The sequence below is a fragment of the Erinaceus europaeus genome, chromosome 10, assembly GCF_950295315.1.
Source record: "Erinaceus europaeus chromosome 10, mEriEur2.1, whole genome shotgun sequence".
NCBI classification, from domain to species: Eukaryota; Metazoa; Chordata; class Mammalia; order Eulipotyphla; family Erinaceidae; genus Erinaceus; species Erinaceus europaeus.
Window position 1 is genome coordinate 49,597,080 of NC_080171.1, and position 26,369 is coordinate 49,623,448.

The window sequence follows — 26,369 nt, forward strand, 5'->3', positions numbered from 1 at the left end:
TTACCATATTACAGTAATAATAAAACAAACATACAGTAAAATCACACACACAAAAATAATTGAACAGTAATCTACAATACTTCTAAATAAAAACATCAGATCTCAAGGACAATTTAGGAGTAAGACAATTTAAGAGTAAGAAAGAACTACAAAAAATAACAACAACAACAAAAAAAAACAACTTGCAAAATGGAAGTGAATACATGCATGTCAATTACTACTTAAAATGTAAATGAACTAAACTCTCCAGACAAAACACATAGAGTAGCTGAATGGAATAAAAATTAAAAAAAAAAAGACATGTGCTGCCTACAAAAGCCTATGCAGAACTGAGACACATGAACTTGCAACAAAACAAAACAAACAAAAAGAAGTAGCCAACTTGTTTCTATGACTTTGTGAGAACTCTGCGGGTTATTATTAGGGGAGGGGTGGAGTGTAGAGACATAAATTTTGTGGTGGGTGCAGTGTGAAACTATACCTCTGCAACCTTACAATTTTGTAAATCAATAATAGTAAAAGAGTTCCAATTCAGTGTTAAGAACACTCACTGACTGTAAGTGAAAGAATGAGAAAAATATTCCATGCGAATGGAGTGGCAAAGAAAATTGGTACTACAGGATTGGAGAGATAGCATAATGATTATGCAAAATATTTTAATACCTGAGACTCTGAGGTCCTAGGTTCAATTCCCTGTACCACCATAAGCCAGAACTAAGCAGTTCTGGGGTAGGCTATACCTTCATGCTTCTTTTGATTCATACCACTTGATGGTATGAATCACACTCTAATGATGGCCATTTGGGAGCCCAGTTAAGGCATCCTGGGATTCCCACACAGATATGATGGACCTAGACCTCTATCAGACCTCTCTATACCATCACTGGTCATCTCCATCAGTAACAACATCATAAACCCTCATGTGGGCCACTATAGGACCTTGCCCTCAATGTAAAATAACAATGGTAGATATTGCCCCACTCTCCATAGGGAGGCTGGGTCAACACACTCTGCCATTTGAGGAAAATTGGTCCTGAAATGAGTGCAGCCTAGAATGTTCCTTGCTATGACTGTGGAGTGTGAACTCAGACTACAGGGATGTAGAGGCTCCTGTGCTGAATACAAACAGATATGGGCCCAAGAGCAGATCAATGGGGTTTACAGTTAATGGTATTTATATACTTTTCCCATATTTGGGAGCTATTCTCTGTCCTAATCCAACTCTCTGGTCCTATTCCAACTCTGACACAATCCTCCCAGACAATACTGTTAGCCCACATGTTAGCTACCTGGCTCAGGCAAAATTAGTAATGAATTTTAATCCATAACCCCAGAGGGGGAGAAATGTTAGGAGGGAGACAGCCAGCGGGCTCTGAACTCCAATTCTGTCAAAACTCAGAGAAGAGGAAAAAAGGAAGGACATTTGAAAGTAGCAAAAGGTATACACGTGAGTTAGAAAGGAGAAGACAGGGCCAGAGAAAAAAATGGGCAAATGTGTATAAATATAGATAGTTATAGAAATAATAGTCAACCCATATCTGTGACCTTGCAAGAAGTACTGCAGTTTTCAGTGGAGGGAATGGGGATGCAGAACTCAGGTGGTGGAATGGTGTGGAATTATACCCCCGTTATATTGTAAATTGTAAATAAATATTAAATCACTAATAAAAATGGAAAAATACCTAAATACATTTAACCCAGAAAATAAAGAACCTGTCCAACCACATGCTACAGTAGCAAGAAAAACGAAGAGGACATAAAGAAATAGGAACTCACTTTGTGCTCATGAGTCAAATAATTGACACTGTAAAAAAAAAAATGACCATCTACCTAAATCAGTTCTAATGTAATTCCTGTTAAGATTTTAATGACCTTCATCACAGATATGAAAATATCCTCACATTTGTATGAATACACACACACACACACACACACACACACACACACACACACACCTCATGCAGAAAAAAATATCCTGGGAGGTAAAATAATAGAAATTATGGAATAATCTTCTCTAGCTTCAATCTGTATTACAGAGTTATGCTGATTGGGAAAGTATGTTGTTGGAATAAAAACAGGTATACAACTCAATAGAATTGAAAACTCTAAAACTAGACTACATATATGAATAGCTAGTTTATGACAAAAGAGCCAAAAGTATAAAGTAGGGAAAAAATTCTCTTCAATAACTGGTGCTGGGAAAACTGAATAGCTACCTGTGAATGAATGGAACAAAATATATATTTTCTTCAGTTACAGGGAGAGTAATGTTTATTGAAGCATAGACAGGACAGTCTTTCTCTCCCTCCATCCTGAGTTTCCCTGTCCTCTTACTTTTTTAAAAAAATTTTTTACTTAAATTTTTATTACAAATTATTTTTTTATCATCACTATATATTCTTTTCTTTGATAGGACAGAGATAAATTGAGAGACAGAGAGACACCTGAAGCTTAACTGCTTATGAAGCTTCCCCTCTGCAGGTGGGGGCCGGGGGATTGAACCCTGGTCCTTGTGCATGGTAACATGTGCACTCAACCAGGTGTGTCACCACCTGGCCCCAAAATACACAAAAATAAATGCAAAAGAAATCAGAGACTTGAATATAAACCTAGAAACTATAAAGCACATAGAAAAATATGGGATAAGTGCTTTGACACTAACCTTAGTGATATTTTTTGTGGTTTCATATCTAACAGCAAAAGAAAACATAAACAAATTAATTATATCAGACCAAAAAGTTTCTGTGCAGAGGAAGTTGAATAAAAATATAGATATCTGACTGGATGAAAGAATACATCTGTAAATCATATATCCAATAAAGTGTTAATATCTCAAATACATAAAGAAATCATAAAACAATAAAAATTCCAGAACACAGGTTGTTTTTTTTTAATTGGCAGGGTATATAAATAAATATTTCTCCAAAGAAGATATACAGATAACAGATACATGAATCTGTATTGCTAATCCTAGGGAAATGAAAAATAAAACCACAAGAAATCTCATCTCACTCTTGGACTGGCTATTATCAAAATATGAAGAAACAGTACAAGCTGCTGAGGATATTGAGGAAAAGGAGCCATAGTGCATTATTAGGAGCAATGTAAATAGGTGTTGCTACCATAGAAAACAGTATGGAGATTCCTCAAAAAATTATACGTAGAAATACCATATAATTATCTATATACCACTGCTGAGTATTAACCAGAAGAATAAAAAGCACGTACTTAAAAAGGGGGGGAGGGCAGGCAGTGGCGTACCCTTTTAAGCACAGATAGGATGATGAAGATCTAGGTTCAAGCACCCAGTTCCCCACCTGCAAGGGGGGTCACTCACAAGCAGTGAAGCAGGTCTGCATGTATCTGTCTTTTTTACTCTCTGTTACTCTATCTCCCCCTCTTCTCTCAATTTCTCTCTTTCCTATCCAATAAAATGGAAAAAATGGCCACCAAGAGCAGTGGATTCATAGTGCCAGTACCAAGCTCCAGTAATAACCCTGGGGGGGGGGGGAAGCACCTGTAAGTTCATTGCAGAACTATTTAGAATAGCCAAAATAAGGAAATGACCCAAGAACCTCATAATGAATGACTGGGAAAAAGAGAGACACACACACACACACAGAGAGAGAGAGAGAGAGAAACATATTTTCAGTATTCATAATGGAACACTATGCAGACATAAAGCCCCAACAATAATACTAGTGGCAAAAAACGAAATCATCTTTCCGCTTGTGACAACATAGATGGATCTCAAGGGAACTATGTCAAATGAAATAAGTGAGAAGAAGAAGCAGAAGAAAAAGAAGAAGAAGAGGAAGAGGAAGAGGAAGAGGAAGAAGAAGAGGAAGAAGAAGAAGAAGAAGAAGAAGAAGAAGAAGAAGAAGAAGAAGAAGAAGAAGAAGAAGAAGAAGAAGAAGAAGAAGAAGAAGAAAACAGTATGATTTCTCTCACCTTTGGAACACAAAGAAACAAAGCAAGCCAGCAAGCAAACAAAATGATATGAACAAACCCTTATACTTTGAAAGATTAGTGAAGCACAGGTAATTCATGGGAAATGATAACAGACTGAATAACTGAGGGCATGGAGCAGGTAGGAGGAGTAGACTGGGTAGTGGTATATATTGACTGGATATTTGGTTGTGGGTGGCATGATACATGCAGCTGTTAAGGTGAAAGACCTGCATACCTGAAACACATACAGGACCGTAAACTAATGTTACTTCAAGAAAGTCTGTAAAACTATACACATACTATGTTAAAAATATTAGAGAAAAGAGACCAAAGTGTTGTGATAGTGAAGCACTAACATTGATTATCTTTGAGAGGTGTAACAAGGTGAATGTTTTCAAAGCTTTCTCTTTTCTGTACTTTCCATTTTTTTTGCAATAAACATATACTATTTTTATAATAATAGAAATCAAATAAAATAATAGTGATAAAATTATTCTTGGATGGTGTTTAGAATTAATGCATAATTCACTAAAACTTTAGATCCAACAGTACTGTGGTTCTTTATACTTATCCTAGCACAGTGCTAAATAACTACCAAGTGGAGTACACAGCGAACATTATAAGAAAACAAAAAATTCAAATAATAGAACATTCTGTGATGGTAGCATTTTTTCCTAATTTAGCAATGTATTAAAAAAATCTATCTGAAACAATTTGCCCCCCAAACCTACTAGTCTAATATGCCCATAAAGTCATCACATATAAATGCCTGTTTCTTGATATGAGCATTTTTACATGGGGAACTAATGCCACCTGGCTGACAGTATGATGCAATGCCAGAAATGTAAGCAAGAGGCTAATAAGCAAGTATCTCTCTAATTTCTGTCATGTGCTGTGGGCAAGTTACGCAAAACATAAGATGTCATCTTTGCTTTTCAGGAACTCAAAAAGCAGATGATTTACTTCTTAGGAGTTGGTGATTAGGGAACTTTTGAAATTAGTGATATAGCCACTTTAGGGAGCTTACTGCCAGTATTTCTATTTCATATTGTGGATTGCAAGGCTATGATGGTCAAATATCAATAGAATTATCTTCAAATTTACTGAGAGAATGAGATGAAGACCAAAATGAACTGAAGGTCGATGTGAAAGCATGTAAAAACAGCAGCAGCAGTATTTACTCTTTCACTGCTCTTTGAAATTCATTGTTTTACTGAAGTCAGAAATACTTCAATATATGAAGATATTTGACAAAAATGGGATGTAGGCTGACACTACTTCTTCTTTTTTTTTTTTTAATAGAAGTGAGAATTAAGACTGGTAGATTACTGAAGTCCACAAGGCACAAAGACTTAATGTTGCTTCCCTGGCTCACTCAGTCTAGTCGCAATGCTGTTCTTTACCTGTGTGCGTATATGTCACAGTCCCCGCAATAACATCTCTCTGAGAGAATTGGCCCACTGTGACTCCGGCTTTCCTCACTACCCCATGCTGAGGTTCTCGAACAATCATAAATGTCAGCTTCAAGTCCTCACTGTCCACATCAGTAGCAAAAATGTATTCAGAGGAGATGACCACCTCATCGCCTTCTGAGCAATGCATCATGGGAATGAGGTCAGCTTTTAGGACAGGCAGCTCATCATTAACAGGGAATACCTACACAGGAGAAAAATTGCATGTTTTCAATATAAAAAAAGCAATGACAAATTGCCTAGCCGGTAACCCATAGCTCATAGTTGGAATGACAGGCATTTTCGATCTTCCAGACACATGAAACAATAGCCATGGAATTTGGCCAAGGAATCTGTGTCTTTTAACTTTCCCCATTTGAACCATATCGCAAAAAAAAAAGACCCACAGGAGAGCCATTTTAGGTGGGAATGGGAGAGTATGGTTATGGTTTGGGTCTCAAAGCTGTCATTTGTTTCTAGACAGAAAAAGAAAATAAATGTAATATAGAGCATTCTTCACCAAAGCCCCTATACTCCTTTGTTAAATTCACACAGATTATAGAGGAACTCTGGTCTTTTGTGGTTTGGTGCATTTACATTTACTCACATCAAAGTTATTTATACTTCAAATTACTTAATGATTACCAAGCTTTTCTCTACCCTCAACTTGCTGACACCAAGGAAATTTATCTGAACTTACAAAAAGCTGCAGTGACAACTCAAACATTTCAATTAAAATCTGCAACTCTGTAGCCATTAAATCAAGGCTAGGTTTCAACCTGACAAAACCTGTTTATCTCACTGCTTGAAAATAAAGCTTCATGTAGAAAGGGAAGGAAAGCAACGTGGCATAATAGTAGCTCTCGGAATTTGAAAAAGTGGGACACACTAGGCCTCTGAAGTCATAACCACTAGTTGGAGTGTACTTCAGGTTTATTTATTAAGTCTAGTATGGGAACACTTTAACCCTACATTTCCTTTCTCCACTTTGTCATCAGTTATATTTCTTCCTTGCTTATTTTGTGTGTGTGTGTCTTGAGATATAATAATTGACATATAACATTATAGTACATGATGATGTAATATTTGTACACAATGCAAAATGATAACTACAGTGAATCTAGTTAATACCTATAACAATGCGGCAGCTTCTGAAATATGCATTTTCTTGTGATGAAAACTTTTAAGATTTATTCTCATAGCAACACTTACATATTCAATATGGTATTTTTAGTGACAGTCAGCATGCTGCATACATATATTTTTTAACTATGACTTTAATCAAATCATTACCATGAGAGAACTTTCAATGACTTCCAAACATTTCTTCTAGAATATTTTCAGTAATTCTATTTACTTGTAGAATGTATTTGCACTTTATCTAGTTAATTTTTTCAGTGATGATTTATTTGATGCCAGCCCATCACCTCTTGCCTGTAAACTCTTAAAGAACAGGAACCTTGCCTTATTTATCACTGTACTCCAAGAATCTACCCTCAGACCTGATATATAGAAGATACTCGAGAGTCAGGCAGTAGGTAGCACAGCCAGTTAAGTGTACGTGGCACAAAGCGCAAGAACAGACATAAGGATCCTGGTTGAAGCCTCGGGCTCCCCACTTGCAGGGGAGTCGCTTCACAGGTGGTGAAGCAGGTTTGCAGGTGTCTTTCTGTCACTCTCTTTGTCTTCCCCATTTCTCTCTGTCCTATCTAACAACGACGATATCAATAACACCAACAATAACTACAACAACAATAAAAAAACAGGGCAACAAAAGAGAAAGATAAATAAATATTTTTAAAAATTTAAAAAAGAAGATACTTATTAAAACACTTAAAAGAATATAGAAATTAATGAGCATAGCTGTATGTTTCCTGCTATTTAAACAAGTTAACACCATAAGAAGTATATCTGAAATTATGCTGATGCTTTTTAATGGGTAGAAATATAAAATGATAAAAACCCATTCATGTATCTAAATATAAAGAAACATATGTATATATTATTGTATTTTCTACTGGATTATTAAGAGATAATGTCTTTGTCCAAATACTCTAAAGTGAACTCATTAAAGATCATTTTTGTTCTTGACTCTGAAATATATCACCAAGACATTCACAGTAACCATCTTTTATCAAAAGAATCTCAGTTTCCAAATAAATGCAAGTACAAATGAAACATATTATTTAATAAACCATCGTTACCACACCTAGTTATCCAAAAATTGTCTGTACTTCTGATTGGCTCTCAAAGGAGCAATGCTGAAAAAGTAACAATAAGTAGATTGTTTCCCCCAAATGAAGTACTTAAAGTCATGAAGATGATCATGGATTGAAGTTGTTTGGATTTTTCCCTCTGGAATGTGTCTTTCTTGAGGGAAAAATAATTGGATAAGTATTTATCTCTGTATAAAATTATTTCAATAATTTTTGCTCCATTTTGAAGCTCAAATAATATACTGCTCTTCATCTGGACCTCAAAGCCACTATATGGATAAAATGGGGGAGCCGGGTAATGCACAGTCGGTTAAGTGCACATAGCGCAAAGCACAAGAACCAGTGTAAGGATCCCGTTTAGAGCCCCCAGCTCCCCACCTGCAGGGGAGTCGCTTCACAGGTGGTGAAGCAGATCTGCAGGTGTCTTTCTCTCCCACTCTGTCTTCCCCTCCTTTCTCGATTTCTCTTTGTCCTATCCAACAAGAACGACAGCAATAACAACAACAACAATAGCAACAATAAACAAGGACAACAAAAGAGAAAAAAGCATGTAAATAAACATAAATTTAAAAAGATAAAGTGGGAAGATGCATAGTAGTTCTGCATGATAACTGGCATGAATGAGTACACAGGGAATGTTAGCCAGTGTGACAACAATAATCATTTGGTAATTTACAATTACACTAGTGGTGAGGAGAAGACTGATCTAGATACCAGAGAGTGGAGTTGTCATCCAGGTCTACATAGTTAACAGTTTTAGGCAAGTCACTGAACTTTCTTGGACTTAAGTTTGCTTGACTACAAACCTGGGATAATTCCTTCCCTTTCTGTTATTAGGAAAACAAAATAATTCTTGCTTATGAACTGTAAAATGTCTTGCATGTCAGTATGCTCATTAATTTCATATCACAAAGATCTGATAAATTTCAAACAGAGAGAGAATTTGGTAGAGCAAATAGAATGTGTGGCTCTTCAGGGAGCACAATAAGTGTTTCTGATAATCTTCCTTTGTCACTATCAATATCTGAATATTGTATTAGTCATGCTTATGGTGATGGAATGTAGAGCTCACTTAACAGAATTTTGAGAATTCTCATCAAGCATGTATGCAACCTGCACTTTATGTACTGATCTTTCTCCATTTGTCAAGAAAGGTCAAATAATAATCTCATACCTCAGGATAAGTAGTACTGAAATTAAAAGGGGCCATACACACAAAGACATGACTTCTTCCACATTGCAAAGAAATCCCCGTGATGCTGGCCAAGCTTGCGCAAAAGTTAAACAGATTTTTCTGAATGTTACAGTTCAAAGTTATAGGAAATAATTTATAGATGGAATCAGCTCCTTTTTTCAATATTAACTATCTGTATTTGAGGTCAGAATAATTCTATCTTTATGCACACTTCACCAATATAACTATGATCTCTATTTCCTGTCCTGAGACATACAGTAAGACCTCACTACTTACAGGCACTGATACATTCCTGGGAACAGTAACTTTAAGTGATGCACAACATATAACACAGCTTTTACCATATGCTAGTTGATAAAAATATGAATTTAAGTTTCTATGGTACACTTCTTGTCATAAGCACATCACAAAAATTCTTCATGAAGATGCCCAAACTTCTAACACTAAGCAATTATTTATAATTATTCATCCATTCATTAATTTTTCCAATCAATTTATGCTAGTTCAAGTTCCCAGGTGTTCAGTTAGAGCCTATCTCAGCAGCTTAAGGTGCTAAGTGAGAAACAATCCTTGACAAGTTGCCTTTCTTTTATATGGCCCACTCATATACATACCTTCACTCTCATGTAGACTGAGAACATTTTGACATACCAGATAACCTAGCATATACACCTTAGAGGTGTGGAAGGAAACCAGAGTACCTAGAGAAAAACCATATAGATGTAGGGAGAATATGAATGTCGTCCTATCCTGTAATAGGTTTATTTTCTCATGAATTCCAGGATAGCAAAACAAAGACATAATCACACATTCTCTTGCTTTAAAATCTATTTGTTTCATTTCCTATCAGAGACACTGAAGGATTTTCAAAGGAGTAGCTACTTCTTTGTAAATTAAGGAAGACATTCTCTACCTACCTCAACACGTAGACCACATCTTGCTGAATTTATGCCATCTGTGACTTCCAAGACTATATCATCCTGAAGTTCTTCAGCTCCATCATGCTGATACCTGTGGGGGGCAGATAGTTATAGTCTCTCAGGGTCACTGCTGCAAGTTCATTGAGATTCATGATGCAAGAGTTCTTTCTTGCCTTTGGGAATGTGGTTAGTAAATATATCACAATAATCACAAAAACAAAACATAGCATAATCATGAAATCACATTTATTTCAAGTATCCCTGAATGTAAAATTATTGCAATCTACAAAATTCTTAATGGTCTCTCACATTTAAGAATGATTTTTCTTTAATTATGAATGGCCCTATTTCCCTTTCATTCTTAGGCAAGTTTCTTCAAGAAACTGTATAACTCTAGACTTTCCAACTACTCTCAATCCACTGCAGTGATACCCAATAAATTTTAAATAGCTGCTGAGTTGAAGGGGTCCACATTTTTAGCTTGCCAGTCATCTGTTCAAAATACTTTGGGCTGGTAATAAGTGTTAGGAAGTGAAAACAGAAGTTGCATTCAGATTCGTATAGATATTGAACACATTTTACTTATGAAAAAAAATCAAGTTTAGAAGCTACTTTGCTCAGGACTAGACTTACATGTACTCTGGTTAAAGATGTCATGCCAGTGGTGGAGTAATCCACACCACAGTACCTCCCCATATCCTCCTTCCTACCTTTATTTTGTCATATTTTCTGATGCTTTTAGTAAAAAAATAGATTAATCTAATCAGCACTAATCCAACCTTACCATGCTAATACTCCACAAAAGGTCAAGTGGGTCTAAGATAAAATGTCTAAAGTCATGGCTGCTAAGTCAAGCAGAACTTTTTTCAAATATGACTCCTCCGTGTACTAGCTGAGCAACTACAATATACCTGTGCTTAGTTTCTATAATTATAACATTAAAATGGAACCACCTACCTTATTTGAGTTCATTGCCTGAAGATTAAGCATAAAATCATAATTGCAAATCTCTAATAGAATTCCTGAATTATACGTGCTGGTAACTGTGTTTTCCCTATCCCTGGCTCTTAAGGAATTATCTAAACAAAGTTCTGTTTCTGACATTTTAGTAAAAAGCTGAGAGGTCTATAAAAAGTAAAATTTTGATGAGGATAGCAGTGAGTAGTAAAAAGAGGTCAAGGTATTAGAGGATGCAAATCAATATGTTACTAAACTATTGGATTAAACTGATCTTGCTGTGCACAAAGCTTAGTTCCTTGTCAACTTCCTGGTCAAATGTGGAGCTAAGCATTTGATGACTAATACATTCTACTATATTTTCTCAAAAAAGACGAAATTCCCACATCTAAGCTGAATTTGTATGTGAGAAATCTGCCAACATATCTTAGACCTGGCCATTAATTCTAAGTAGCTTGTACTGTTTTCCAGAAGAGTTATTTTACTAGATTGTGTAGAAGAATATTTTATAGGACTGGATTAGGAAGAAGTAAAAACTTCCAGGTGAGAAGAACCATTGCAGGGCCATGAGGCAAGGACTGTTTCACCCCTGACCATCAGAGACCCAAGTTATCACTACATTTTGCCTGCAAGTCTCCTCTTTATAGAATGGAATAAAAGCTACTAACATCTATCACCAGAACCCTACCTCAAAGTTTCTGCAGTTATGAACTTGACTTTTATTTTATTTTGTTTTATTTTTGCCTTCAGGGTTATCACTGGGGCTCTGTGCCTGCAGTATGAATCTACTGTTCCTGGAGGCCTCTTCCCCCTCCCCCCATTTTGTTGCCTTTGTTGTTGTTATTGTCTGTTATTGTTGTTGGATAAGACAGAGAAAAATCAAGAGAAGAGGGGAAGACAGAGAAGGGGGAGGAAAGATATTCACCTGCAGACCTGCTTCACCTCTTGTGAAGGATCACCAGCCAGGATCCTTGCATCAGTCCTTGAGCTTTGCATCATGTGTGCCTAACCTGCTACGCTACTGCCTGGTCCCACAACTTGACTTTTCTTAAAGCCAATTACAGTTATGTAGATTAATCTCACAGATTATTTCAGTCTATATTCATTGCATTAACTATTATGTTCTGTGACATGTACAGTTGTAACAAATGTAATATCTATGGCAATTAACTTTTCATCTTCAAATATCTATAAAGTCACCTTACTGGTACAGAAAGCCAAAAGAAAAGAAAACGTCTGGAGGTAAGTGAGAAATTTGTCACTTTCATTGTCTTTTTTTTTTTTTGTCTCCAGGGTTATCACTGGGGCTCAGTGCCTGTTCTATGAATCACTGCTCCTGGAGGCCATTTTTTCCATTGTTGTTGTTGCTGCTGCTGTTATAGCTGTTCTTGCTGTTGTTGTTGTTGGAAAGGGCAGAGAGAATTTGAAAGAGGAGGGGAAGACAGAAGAGAAAGAGGCAGACACTGCCTGTGAAGTGACCTCCTCCTGCAAGTTGGGGAACCAACCGGGAGCTCCAAGCTGGATCCTCATGCAGGTTCTCATGCTTCGTGCTATGTGTACTTAACCTGGTGCACAATCATCTGTAATTTTTAACTGTCCCTTTAAAGAATGAAGTGTCATGCCGGTACGCCTGAGAAAATTAGTCTAACTTTTTTCTTTCTATTAATTTGTGTCTAGTTAGAAGTCAAAGCATATAAAGAAAAAAAAAGTTAGGAAATGTTCTAACCTAACTTTTAAGGTACAGAGATCACTCCATGAAAATGTGTCCCCTGGGTTTAGAGGAAATCCATCCAGCTCCACCCTCCCATGAGAAGGCCTCCTCTGCAGGGAGAAGTAAATATTGTCCAACTTGGTATCCACATCAGAAACTAGGATGTGCTCCGTGTTAATGATGCATTGACCTCCCTCATCCACTATTAGAGGGTTGGTATGTACCTAGAAAGAAGAATGGAAATATTTAAAAACTTGCTCCATAAGGTATCCTTGAAATCAAACCTACCACATCCACATGAAGCTTTTAGTACTATGTTCACATGTCAATTAATTTTTTTCAAGAATAAGGTGAAGGGGACAGTTGGGAATCTTGAAAGAAAATACAATCTTCCCTTAAATTGTTACTACATTTCTAATGACGACTATTTCTTTGAAATATTAAATCACTTATAATCTTAGACCAGAGAGACCAGAAGCAACTGGTTGTGTAAGATACAGCTATATGTAAATAGCATTAAATGGCACAAATCATGGTGAGGTCTTGTATGATAAAAGCAAATCCTAACCATGGGATTTTCAAAGTAAACCAAATTCCCAAATAACTTGGTTACAATAATAACTATCTATTGCCTTCTTAAACTCTAAGACAGCAGGAACATCCCCCATTCTTTATAAAACCCATATTTCTCCCGGTCCTGAAAGCTCTGGTGTGTGGCTCATTTTCCTGCATGAATCTCTCAGTTCATACCATTTGATAATGCATATGCTGAGCTCAACCAAATCAATGCAACCAATACCACCTCCACACATTTCACTTTGGATTGTGTCCAGAAATGCAGGCGTGGAATGCCAACCCTTCAGCGGCAGTACTCTGCCACCAAATTGTAGATGCTACCATGAGACCAACCTGACTTCCCTGGGCAGACAACCTTATCCATGTATCCTGGAACCTCACCTCTCCAGAGCCCCACTAGGGAAAGATAGAAACAGCATGGGGGGGGGGGTATGGATTGACCTGTCAATGCCCATGTCAATTAAGCAATTATAGGAGTCAGGTCTCTACCTTCTGCACCCCATAATGATCCTGGGTCCATACTCCCTAAGGAATAAAGAATAGGAAAGCTTCTAATGGAGGGGATGGGATATGGAACTCTGATGGTGGGAACTGTATGGAATTGTACCTCTCTCTCTTTTTTTAATTTATAAAAAAGAAACATTAACAAAACCATAGGATAAGAGGGGTACAACTCCACATAATTCCCACCATCAGAACTCCACATCTCATCCCCTCCCCTGATAGCTTTCTTATTATTTATCCCTCTAGGAGTATGGACCCAGGGTTATTATGGGATTCAGAAGGTGGAAGGTCTGACATCTATAATTGCTTCCCAGGTGAACATGGGCATTGAAAGGTCAATCCATACTCCCAGCCTGCCTCTCTCTCTTTCCCTAGTGGGAAAGGGCTCTGGGGAATCAGGGGCTCCAGGACATATTGGTGGGGTCTGTCCAAGGAAGTCGGGTTGGCATCATGTTAGCATCCGGAACCTGGTGGCTGAAAAGAGAGTTAATATATAAAGCCAAACAAGTTGTTGACTAATCAGGAACCTAAATGCTGGAATAGTGCAGATGAAAAGTTGGGGGTCTCCACTTTGTAGATAGCTAGTAGGTCTATTTTAGTTCTATTCCAAAGGGCCTGTGACTATACTAGGTTTGTTTTGTTTTGTTTTGTTTCCCTGAGCCTGAAATCTGATATGCAGGTGGATCCTAATTATTGTCTGGGGAGATGATGTCATGGCTGGGAAAAGGACCAGAAAGCTGGGTCAGGGAAGAGAGTGGCTCCCAAATATGGGAAAAGTGTATAAATATTGTTGATTATAAGCCCCATTGATTTGATCTGATCTGAGGCCCATATTCAGCTTAAGAGCCTATGTGACCTCTGCATCCCTGGCGATCTGAGCTCACATTCTGTGGTCATGAGTAGGAATGTTCCAAGCTGCCCAGATTTCAGGACCCATCTTCATTGGGTGGAGCATAGAGTATGTTGTCCATCATCCCTTCAGAGGATGGAACATTCTCTACCATTGTTGATCCAAGTTGAGGACACATACATACCTTAATGTAAAAAATGAACAATACCTATATCAAATTTCCTCAGAGAAAAGTGCCAGTCTTTTCTCCACCCTAAAATGCCTTTTTTTTTTGTTTGAGTTTTTAAGTGTCAATTGAGTATTTTAAAGATGGAATTACAGTAGGGGAAATAGCATTATTTAATAGGAAATAGACTTATTTATATACTATATTTAAATGTGAAATCCTTAATGATAAATTACTATTATAAAAAACACTGCTTCACTGAATATAATTCATATTTTAGTAAAATGTTAGTTAGAGTGTCTTGGCATATTTTATCACTACACTGGAAGTGGCAAGAATAGTTTTATAATCAATTAAGTGTTGAAAACAGTACATATAGATTTATAAAGTATATTTACATTAAATGTTTTGAGACCCTGCAGTAGAAAAATCTTTTAATTTTGTTTAACCTGAACTTTCCCAAATTTGTATTAATACTCAGAAGCAAAGGCAAGCAGATACTGTTGAGGTATCGTCATGGGCTCTGAGGTCTCCTCACAGATGGTCTGGGCTGAATGTCCTGCCAATGTTAGGACACCATGTTCTCCAAGGAAGCAATCACTCTCCTCAGAGCAGATGCTGCTCCCAGCGAGGAAAGCATTGCTGGAAGAAACAGTTGGCAAAAGGAGAGGAAGGTAAAGAGAATGGACAAAGGAAAAGAAAATGAGTCCCCTCTGCTCACCACCCCTCCACCCCCCACACCCCCAAAAAAAACCCCTCTGTTGTCTCCTCTTGCTCCCATCACAACTGCCTGGCACATTCAAGGCTATCTCAAGGGCAGTCAGAAATTATCATACTGACATACTGAAATAACTGCCTTCTACCCCTTCACAAACTATTTCCATTGGGCAGAGGAGACAGCATAATGGTCACCCAAAAAGACTTCCAGGACTGGGGGGCTCTAAAGATGAAGGTTCAAACCCCTGTATCACCAAAAACCAGAGGTCAGGCAATGCTCTGACAAAAAATAATAACAAAAATAAATAAATAAATAAAAACATTTCCACCAACAAAGGAAAACACAAAAATGTGAGACTCCTCTCCGGACAACTATCCTTCACAATTGCCTTTCTCTCATGCTGCAAAACATACATTATCATTGTTTTTAGGAAAATATAACAATGGAGCTATCACTCTGAGCATCGTAGTATCATCTTTGAAATAAAGTCAGTTTCTTCCAGCCTGATTCTTTTTTTTTATCAGTATCATTGCACTAATAGCTCAAGATGCTACTGTTTAAAGGGATATACTTTACTGCATTAAGTACTTTTTAAAAGTATGTATTTTAGAATAACTATCAAAGAGTAAAAGCAGAGCTGGGGAAACAGCATCATGGTTTTGCTAAAGACTATTATGCCTTAGGCTCTTGGGTCCCAAACTCAATCCCCAGAACCTCTGTAAGGCAGAGTTGAACAGTGCTCTGGTCTCTATCTGTATCTCTCTTTCATTAAAAATAAACAAATAAATAAACACAACATTTTGAAAATCAAAAATATAAACATTGGGCTAATTTTCCCTACTACCATTAGTTGTTTATTCTTTGTTGGAACCCAGTGATTAGTTTGCTGGATTTCAAATAAGCATGGTGTCACTATCCAAACCTCAATCCTCTACCCCCAAGCTATCTCTAAGTATTTCACACCAGGAGATCACTCCTGTGACAAGTTTCACTGTAGCTTCTAATTTAACTATTCTCAGTTCTCTATGGTACTGTTTCAATTATCCCATACACTTTAGGAGTAGGGCGGGGGGGGGGGGGGGCGGGGGCCCAGTTTATATGCCAGTTTAGCCTACATCATCATTATTCTAACTACCTTCAATTAAAGAATGTAACCATTTAGTTCACCGGTCTGGTTTTCTACAGAGATCATCATTCTCTCACACAAGAAGCATAGGCTGCTTCACATAAAGGAATATTGCTCCATGATTATTCTACAAAAATGTTTGAGCTTTATATGCTAGGTGATGTCAAGGCCCATATTTCCTAAGTGGAAAAGGATGATCTGAATAAAATCTCATCAAATTAGCAGGCATTCCAAATTATTTTCACCACAGGGAATGTTGTGATCTAGTACCTAACAGGGAAAGAGTAAAAAAAAAGATAGTTTCTTTTATGTGAGCCCATTGGCACATCTGCTACTCAAAATTGCAAATTCAGAAGCCTTAGGGGCTAGACCAGCAATGTATTATTAATGAGTCTGCTGGTTGGGTGAGGCTTTGGTAACCAGACAGCACACCCTCTCCTGGCCACTGCTGTGGGGACAGAAGGGCAATGATGCCAGAACTTCCAGACTTTCAAGAGAAGCCAGAAATTCAGACTTGATACAAAATCTTCAGATGTTTTAAGTGTTGACTGTTGGTGATTTTAATGTCTAGGCCACTCAGAATAGTTCTGTGGGCTGATTAAAAGATAGATAATACAGTATTGACTTTTTGCTTTTGAAAGAAAGAAAAAAGAAAAAAATCAGAGTCGAGAAGAGCCATACTAATGGAGTCTAGCACTCTGGTGGGGAGAAGACAGGGCATGAAGCAAACTTTCAATATGAATCCTAGTCTCACAGGTAAAGATGCAAAAGGTAGCAGTTGTTTTGTAGTTTCTTTTTAATGAGAGATGCAAGTGCTTTAAAACTTACATAAACAGGGTAGGATGGAAGGGTCCATCTTATTTCATTTTGGAAAATTAAAGAGCTTATTTAGATTACAGAGTGACAAGGCTGGCCTGTGGTGAGAGAAAATAAGCCCTTCTGGTTGCTAAGAGACCCATAATTTAATCCCCTTCCCCTGATCAACATGTGGACCTCTGCAGAAAGGAAAAAAAATGAAAGAGATTTTGATAAAGCTTCGAAAACAATGCCAAGTTCAGCAACTGGAAAATCTCATCTTTTAAACAGAAAGTCCCATGGGAAGTGATAGTCTCCCTTCCCCATGTTTTTTTCTTTTTTCTTTTTTTTTTCTTCTTTACCAGAGCATTGCTCAGCTCTGGCTGATGGTGGGGTGAGGGGTTGGGAATGGAGCTGAATTTTGGATTTTGGAGCCTCAGGCATGAGAGTCTTTTTGTATAATCATTATGCTACCTACCCTCCACCTTCATGGTTCTTTTCTACACTAGCTGGAAAGTGGTTTTAAAATATCCCAGGGAAAAAAAAAAAGTCTTATATTATCTTAAAAGTCCTTTCTTTTCGTAAGTCCTCCCTCTTTTCCATTCTTCATTTTAAAACATATATATATATATATATATACCTCAGGAACCTGATTGTCCACTGGCAGAATCACGATATTGAAACAGATCCCATGCAAAGTACCGCCATGCTGATTAGTGACAGAAAATGTGAACTGGACATGCTGGAGATGGGGACCTATATCTTGCATAGGTGGCATATAGGCCACCTTCATATAGTTCACAGCATTCTGCAAAACAAATTAAAATGGCTTAGTTAGTGCCAATTTGCAAGGATCTAAGACTCTTGGAGTCCTAGGTCTAAGAGAACCTTAGTGTTGAAGATATCAAACATTGTAAATACTACTGTCATTAACTTCAAGGTTTGCAATATTTCTATTTTATAAATCATTTTCTAAAATCAGGAGAAAAAATTAAATAAATGTATCAAGATTTTTTGTTATAACTTGGACTTTACAGCTCCAGTCTTCATAAGCTAACTTTTTATTCAAGTAGATGGAGAGAGACAAGGAGACAGGGTGACAGGAAAAGAAAACACATCATCAAGGCTTCCTACAGCATGGTAGGGGCTGCCTCAAACCTTGGTCAGGCGCATAACAAAGCAGGTGCACTATCCAGTAAATTGGTTTGCTGACCCATGTGCCAATATCTCAAAGCTAAAGCTAACAAAGGAGGGGATGGGATATGGAGTTCTGGTGGTGGGAACTGTGTGGAGTTGTACCCCTCTTATCCCTCTTATGGCAGCATTTCCTTTTATAAGTAAAATAAAATAATAAAATAAAATAAAGAGGAGTTCTGAATTTCAGGCTACTTCAATACACACTGAAGCTGTGTGACACTGACCAAGATATGTAGACTTAGGATGGCAGTATGGATCAACCTGCCAATGTCCATGTCCAGTGGAGAAGCAATTACAAAATCAAGACCTTCCACCTTCTGTGTCCCAATAAAGAATTTTGGTCCATACTCTCCAAGAAGGTTAAAGAATAGGAAGCTTCCAGTGTAGGGAAGGGATACGAAACTCAGGCAGTGGGAATTGTGTAGAATTGTACCCCTGTTATGTTATTCATTATTAAATCACTAATAAAAATGGGATATATATATTTGCAGAAATAACAGACAACCCATGTCTGTGATCTTGGGAGAACTACTGCAGTTTCCAATGGAGGGAATGGGGACACAGAATTATATGGTGGGAATGGTGTAGAATTATAACCCTATTATCACTTAATTTTGTAAATCAATATTAATAATAACAAAAAAACTTTTAAAGAAGTGCAGCTGGTGATCTGGGAAGTGGTGCAGTAAATAAAGCACTGAACTCTCAAGCATGAGGGCCTGAGTTTAGTCTCCAGCAGCACATGTACCAGAGTCATGCCTGGTTCTTTCTCTTCTCCTGTACTTTTCATAAATAAATAAAATATTTTCAAAAAGATATATAAACTATATAAACTTGTAGGCCTCTTTTCCCTTATCTGTAAAATATTTAAATAACAGTACATGGAACTGACATATGTCAAAACACAATGAGATTAGGCACAATTAGCCTCAAACTACATTAGTAGCTGACTAAGCACTTACCACTGTTACAGTGACCCTGGCAGGACCTTCATAGTAGAGTTGGGGAAAATATTAACAATAGCTTTTGAAAAGTAAGTATTATTACTTGAGCTAAATTCCTGTTCCCTGAAGATAGGCTGAAATTTTAATCCCCAATGCATATAACTCAGAATGTGATTTGGAACTTGGATTGTTGCAGTAATATTAATTAAGGTGAGGTCCTACTCAAATACAATTACTCCTTAATTCCATTTAACTTCTGTCCTTATTTTAAAAGAGAGGGAGAGATACACAAGGAGGAGATGGCCATGGGCGACAGAAACAGAAACTGGAGAGATGATCCACAGCTAAATTACGTCAAAGATTGCCAGTAAACTTAATTAGAAGTTAAGAAGAAGCAAGGAAGAATTTTCTTACATGAGTTTATAGAAGTATAACCTTGCTGGCTACTTGATCATGTATTTTGAAATGGATGTTTGCATGCTTAGTAAAAATGTGCAGTAGAAATATTAAGCATATGTCTGACCAACAAAAGTAAGTTCAGAATGAAATTATTGAACAATCTTACCAAATATTCAAAGAAGAGTTCCTATCAATCATTTTCAAATTATTTCATGCAATGGAAGAGATAGAAGCATTTCCAAAACTCATGGCATTTTTTTTTCATATAAACAGAACAATGTTTTCTAGAATTTGTATGTAACTACAGAAGACCCCCCCCAATAGCCAATTTTGAGAAAGAATAAAACTAGAGGAATTATACTCTCTGATTTCACACTGTGACAAAACTATCATTGCCAAAGCATATAAAACAGATGACAAAGATCAACATTTTTTGAGTGCAACAGTAGAGTGTCACATCTTCTCACAGGTGTTTACCAACACTTTAGCATACCATCATACCTGAGTAAATGACCTCACCGCTGGGGCAGCAGGATTTTTAGTTAGCTTTGGAATACTATCCACCATGAATAATTTCCCAGCATCCAAATGTCTAAGGATAAACATAGGAAAACATATCAGCTAACTTGCTAGGTAAGGAAGATTAAATAGAATAACCTCCATCCAAACTTTGAAAACTAACAATGTTCATCATGTGAAGAAAATGCTGTATATATTTCTGTGGTGAGTGTTTCTAGCTTTTTATATTTCTGTGCTGTTTCTAGCTTTAAGCTCATATCAAGTGCATTTTCCCCTTATAATTAAAACAGCCTATGTGGTCTAATATCATAGAGGAAAATAATTATTTTCATCTTAAAAGTTATTCCTTGCTATCCAGTACAAAACTTAAATCCAGAAAATCCATGCCGATTTCTTGAATTGGGATTGCAGGCTGAGACCATTTCATGGTCTGCAATGTCTGAAAATAATGTCAAAATCTCAATACATTTTTCTAAAAAGATTCTTTTAAAGTGTTATATTTAGAAAAATAATTAAAGCCTACTCTGATCCAGTATAAGCTGGAGAGTCTACAAATTGGCAGGTTAGTTACCAACTAATACAGCTTTGTAAGAAATGTCTAAGATAAATATGAGATTAGAGTAAATGCTGAATTGAATATTTTTTGTGTCCAGAAAAGAAATTAAACTACAGTACTACATATTGATATGATTGACTCTCTGATCTTATAACATAAACTTCAACAAATACCCTAGGTGATAACATTTTATAGGAATACCTGTGACTGGAGTTGAAAAATGGAGGAACTGTTATCGTGTAGAGCAGCTCCCTGTCAAAGGTTTCCGTATCAATAAAATGTAAGTGCTTCTTAGTTATGTAGGCCACCTCGGTTTCCTTGACAACCAAATGCCGAGAAACTCCAGGAGCTTCTTTTGGAAGTTGATCATCCACTGGACTAATATGGATTATCACCACCTGGAAAGAAATAATCTATTCTAGTTATTGGAAATGCAGGGGTTAAAAAATCAAGTAAAACATCCCACGATGATCTGTTCACAGTTAAGATGATATACAAAATCTGTAATTTGTGAGCTATTGAGAATGAAAAAGGGACATTCATTCATGTTTTTAGAATACAGCTATCACTGTTGTATGCTTTACATTGGGTTCTAGTTCTCCCCTGCCAAGAGAATTGGATCAGTCCAGTTAAATTTCGCGGGCCCGCTTGGCCCCGCCCCAAGAAACCCCGCGAGAGTTGCAGAGTTCCAGAGTGACAGAGTTCCTGGGTTCCTGAGTTCCAGAGTAAGAGAGAGTGCTTGTGCCGCCGCAAAGAGACAGCAAGAGTTCTGTTTGGTGATTAGTTGGTCTTAGTTTATGAATCGTTGTTCCTGAATAAAGAAATACAGCTTCCCTGCCCAGCCGTTGTCTCCGCGTCTCTGTTACCCGCCCGTGAAGCTAGCCCGCCCGGCAAGAGCCGCCGAATTTTAACAACATATCACAATTACAGTTAATACAGCCAGGAGTACTGTGGAATAGGCACTTAACACAGAAAGTACATTCCTGATTTTAATTTCTATACCTCCTTTCCATTAACATTCTACGATCTATGTCCCTTTGTTCAGTTTTTGATCCTAGAATCCTTAACATAACTTTGGGTTCTTACTTATCCACCTATATATTCACATTACCAAGACCCACAGTTTCTACTTGAAAAATTTCTTGTGACCATGTCTCACACCCAGGCTCCTTTCCCACTGTTATTGACCTACCTCTAGTTTTCATGACTTTCCTTTACATTTTTCTTAACAATAACTCCAGCTGCTAACCTAGATTTTTCATCACCTTGTGCCGTTTAAAAAAATAATGAAATCAAATTGATTATGCACTTTCTCAAAAAAGTTAAACTCAAGACTCTCCATTGATGAACTGCTTTGTATTTTTAACTTTATCTTTTACTACATTTCTAAGTTAGTCTAGGACACACCTAGTCCTAGTCCTCCAGTGTGTTTTTCTTCTCCTGGGATATTGTTGCTTCTTTAGTCTGAAAAGATGCTCTCCTGTTCTCTCTAGAAATCTGAGCTTTCTTTACCCTTGAAGGTACTTATTGAAACTTTTTCCAATTTCTCAATTGGACTTCATTGTTTTTGAATTTTATTTATTCTTTGACAACAATTATTTCATTGCCTTAATATATTAGTTAATAGTTACATGTCTTTTCAAGGCTGAAAGTTCCACAAGAGGAGTATCAATAGGGTAAAGTGGATAGAATTTGGCAATGATCAAACGATCGAATTTCTGAGTTTACCTATTTGTAACAATTGCTATTATTCAAGTGACAACTTTTTTGAATGTCAATGTTCTTTTTTGTAAATTTAGTATAACCACTTCAGAATTACTATAAGCATCATATATGACTACAGATCTACTATATTCAATATAGTAGATGTTCAATGTACATAGTCACCTCTGTAGCTTTAGAACACTTAGCATGGCACTTTGTAGGTAAGAGACAATTCAGAGATAACTGAATGAGTAAACATATCTTCCTGTGATTTTAAGGACTCCTAAAGCAAGACTCACAGGTATCCTACTAGCCAAATGACTTTTATTATCACATTTACCTGTTTACAATAACTCATGATTAGTTGAGGGAAAACAATTGTACTCTTCAAGTGTATGTTTGTTTTGCTTAGAGTCGTATAGGTTTCTGTAAGGCCCAATGATAAATATATTCTTACAGTGTTTTTTTATTTGACTTAATTTAATCTAATATTATCACTGCAGAACAGATCAGCAATGTTAATTTTGACTACAGTACTGTTATTCACAATATCCGATTAGAAAAATTTAGAGAATTCCTATTTAAATAAACATACAAAACAGAAACTAAAACATGACTACGTTTTAGTTATGACACAGAGTTGTCTGGAACATTAGTTTAGCACCTGTAAGCTGTATTTCATAAAGCAAGTCATTAAAGTGGTTACTTTAGGCTTCAGTTTTTTGTTTTTTTGTTTGTTTGTTTGTTTTTTGTCTTTTCTTTTATCTATTACAATGACTGTTATTGAAAAGTATTGCCAGGGACAAACAAGACAGCTAGTATAGGTAATAGGTGATCAGTAAATTAATTCCCCATGATCACCCTTCACTACTTCTATAAAAGTGTACAACATACTTACTACATGGTGAAGCATTTCAATAATTAAAAACTAAATCCAGTTATCAAAATAAAGAAACACAAAGAAAATCATTCATTTATCCTCCTGGAGTCTGTGTTATGATCTCCCCCTCCCCCCACCACACACATTCCCCATTACGGTTTTTTGCTAATCTACAAAGTTCAGAAATCCTCTCTGGGACCTCCAAGCCATAGTGTGGATCACTAAGGCTCCACTTAATTGAAAAACTGGATTTAATAAGGAAACAATAGTTATTGTGCCTTCAAAGAGACTATTTTCCATGCTAATTTATTCTCCAATGTGTTCTTTGTGTAAAAAGAATGTACAAGCATGCTTTTTTTAATACCTCTGTAGTAATTCTTGGTGGGCACATTTTTCAACATGCTTCATGACTGCTTAAGTTGATGTGACTTTATATATTTATTCATGTTTAAACAATTATTGTATGTGTGTCTGTGTGTAAGAAAACCCCATATCTTAACAAAATCCATAGAGAAATAAAGTGTTTTCATTTTACTGGAATTTGGTTGTAACAAAGATGTTATTAAACACCACTTCCCAGACAATGGAAAATTAATGCTCAAATGAAACACTAGATTCTTGTTTGCTGACTTCCCTTACTTCCCCCTAGTCTTCTTATAGCACTATACTCCTACTAACTTGTATAAATCAGAATGTAAAATGAAAAATCAGGCAGTCTGACAGTAGCGCACCTGGTAGAACATACATGTTACCATACATGTTACAGGGACCTGGGTTTGAGCCCCAGTCCCCACTTGTTGGGAAGAAAGTTGTACAAATATTAAAGCAAGTACCTGCTTGGAGGTATCTATCTTTTTCCCTTTATCTCCTCCTCCTCTCTTAATTTTCTCTGTTCCATCAAATAAAACCGAATAAATTGACAAATCATGTCAAAATGAGAAATATGACCTTGATTCTCAGGATCAGGTTCACAATGACATATTCTACCAGATAATATATGACTTGATTGAGGCCGGCATTATGGATTCCTTTTCTGCCTAGCGACTTTATCTCAGCCTGATTCCTTATTTTTCATCTTCTTTTGAGATTATCCAGTGCTATTTCTAACCCTCAAAGAACAACTCCCAAAGTTAGTTTTTTTTCTCACCCCAATTTGTGGTGTGAATTCTGCTAAATGCCTACTCTCTCAGCAACTGTTCTCTCATTTAGTCACATTTCATTAGTCCCTCCCACTTCCACCATAGGTCTTTGTGGTCACAGCTTCCTTTCCTCCTCCATTTCTTCATCATATTCCTGCTTTCTTTTCTTCTATTTTGCATTTGCCGTATTATTTCTAATGCTACTCTTTCCTGGCCCAGCCAAGCCCTCCTAAGCCTTAAGCTTTATAAAGTACTTTCCTGAAAAAGATAAAGGAGGAAATGATCTGACAGTGATATACCCAGTAAAGACATGTTAAGATGCTCAAATACTAGGGTTCAATCCTCTGTACTGCCCCCACACCTGAACATGGGAAGCTACACAAAAAGTGAAGCAGTGCTGTAGGTGTCTTTCTCTAACCCCTGCCTCTCAATTTCTCTCTGTCTAGTAAAAAAAAAACTGTCGGGAGCAATGGCTTCATCATGCTGGCACAGAGTCACATTTATAAACCTGATGGCAATTGTGGGGAACAAATGGGAGGAGCAAACCGAATGGGTTAAGTTTCATTTGCTGGCCATCATGACAACTAAGATTGGGGGAGGGGCCCTCTTGACATATACAAATTTGTTAGTGTGTACCTGAATCTCTAGATAGGAATATTCATTAAGGAAGGATGAAAGGTGGTAAAATGCATTGCTATCTGTATAACTTCCTTGATACTTTAAGATTGTTCTTGCCTCATTGTTCCCCCCCATAACCAAACCCTGGGTGCCAGAAAGCTGCTCCTAGCAGGCTTCCCTGCTGAGCTTCTTTCTTTACCAAGATTCCTAGCTCAACAGGGGTTCCATTCCAAGTCTATTCCTTTCTGAAACCCTCTTTCTTTCTAAATGGTCAGCTGGATCTATAAAAGGCAAAGATTGCCCTGATGTGTGTTTTTTTTTTTTTTTTTTTTGGTTTTTGGTTTTTGGTTTGTTTGTTTGTTTTACCTTCTTAACAATCAGCTGCCTCTGCTCAGGCGGCTTAAGGCAATCTGGGACAGGGTTTTTTACCGTACTCTATTTTATTATTAATATTATATAAAGGTGTATCTCTTTCCCCCCCTCCTTTAGGTTGACCAGAATGAACTCTTAGTGTAATTTCCATTGCTAGGGGACTGGGCTTCTTATCCATTGTGAGAGGAACTTGTTTCACTACTCCTACCTCCTCTACCCACTCTCCCCTTCTCCTTCCTCCTAGCTAATTAAAAAATAAAATTAAAAAAATAATTAATTAATTAAAAAACTTTCCTTTACAGTTCTTTTTCTTATCTTTTTTTTCTTTTCTCTCTCTTGTTTTACGTCTTTTCTTCTTTTTTTCTTGTCTTCCTTTCTTCCTTCCTCCTTCTTCGGCTTTCTGAATTCACTGATACTCATTTGTAAATTATTTTGGGGAAGAAATCTGACTCAGAGTGGACTCTCTACTTCCCTTTCTCCTCTTGCTACCCCTAGAATATACAGTGGATAGTAGATTGCATAATTGTCTATTCTTGCTAGCCCTTTTTTCCTTTCTCTTTCTTCTTCAATTGGACTTGGTTGCTATTTTTTCACGGACTGGAGACATTGTTTGGCTAACTGGTAGTGGTTAAACTGCTTCAATCCTTGCTTCAGTTGCTATTGTAATTACTGAGGTTGGTGATTGCATTCGTCATAAAGGTATTTAGTACAGTGTTGCTTGTACTCAAAACACAGCAACTGAGGAACAACAGATGATAAAAATAAGAAACACATTAATCAAAATAAAAATGGGTAGATCAAGAGCAAATAAAACTGCTACTCCAATGAATGAAGACAAGAGCCCAAGAGAAACTACAAATCAGCCAGAAGTAACCATAGGTAAGAAAAGTATGCAAGCAATAATA

General features: G+C 36.9%; 1 protein-coding gene across 8 annotated transcripts in view; it reads right to left on the reverse strand.

Moving 5' to 3' along the window:
• Positions 1-26,369, reverse strand: part of FREM1 (FRAS1 related extracellular matrix 1) — a 185,171-nt gene that overhangs the window by 99,752 nt on the left and 59,050 nt on the right. For 6 of the 8 annotated variants that reach the window (XR_009552018.1, XM_060199587.1, XM_060199588.1 and 3 more), the window contains 6 exons: positions 20,953-21,149; positions 20,178-20,268; positions 17,777-17,944; positions 12,417-12,625; positions 9,731-9,824; positions 5,355-5,607 (listed from right to left, as the gene is read on the reverse strand). Coding sequence is in view for 7 of the 8 variants with exons in the window: in XM_060199587.1 (XP_060055570.1) it covers positions 5,355-5,607; positions 9,731-9,824; positions 12,417-12,625; positions 17,777-17,944; positions 20,178-20,268; positions 20,953-21,149 (1,012 nt within the window). In the remaining variant the exon portion in view is untranslated. Of the gene's footprint in view, positions 1-5,354; positions 5,608-9,730; positions 9,825-12,416; positions 12,626-14,727; positions 15,140-17,776; positions 17,945-20,177; positions 20,269-20,952; positions 21,150-26,369 lie in introns of those variants that run through there. The other 2 variants (XM_060199593.1, XM_060199594.1) reach the window with 2 other exon arrangements.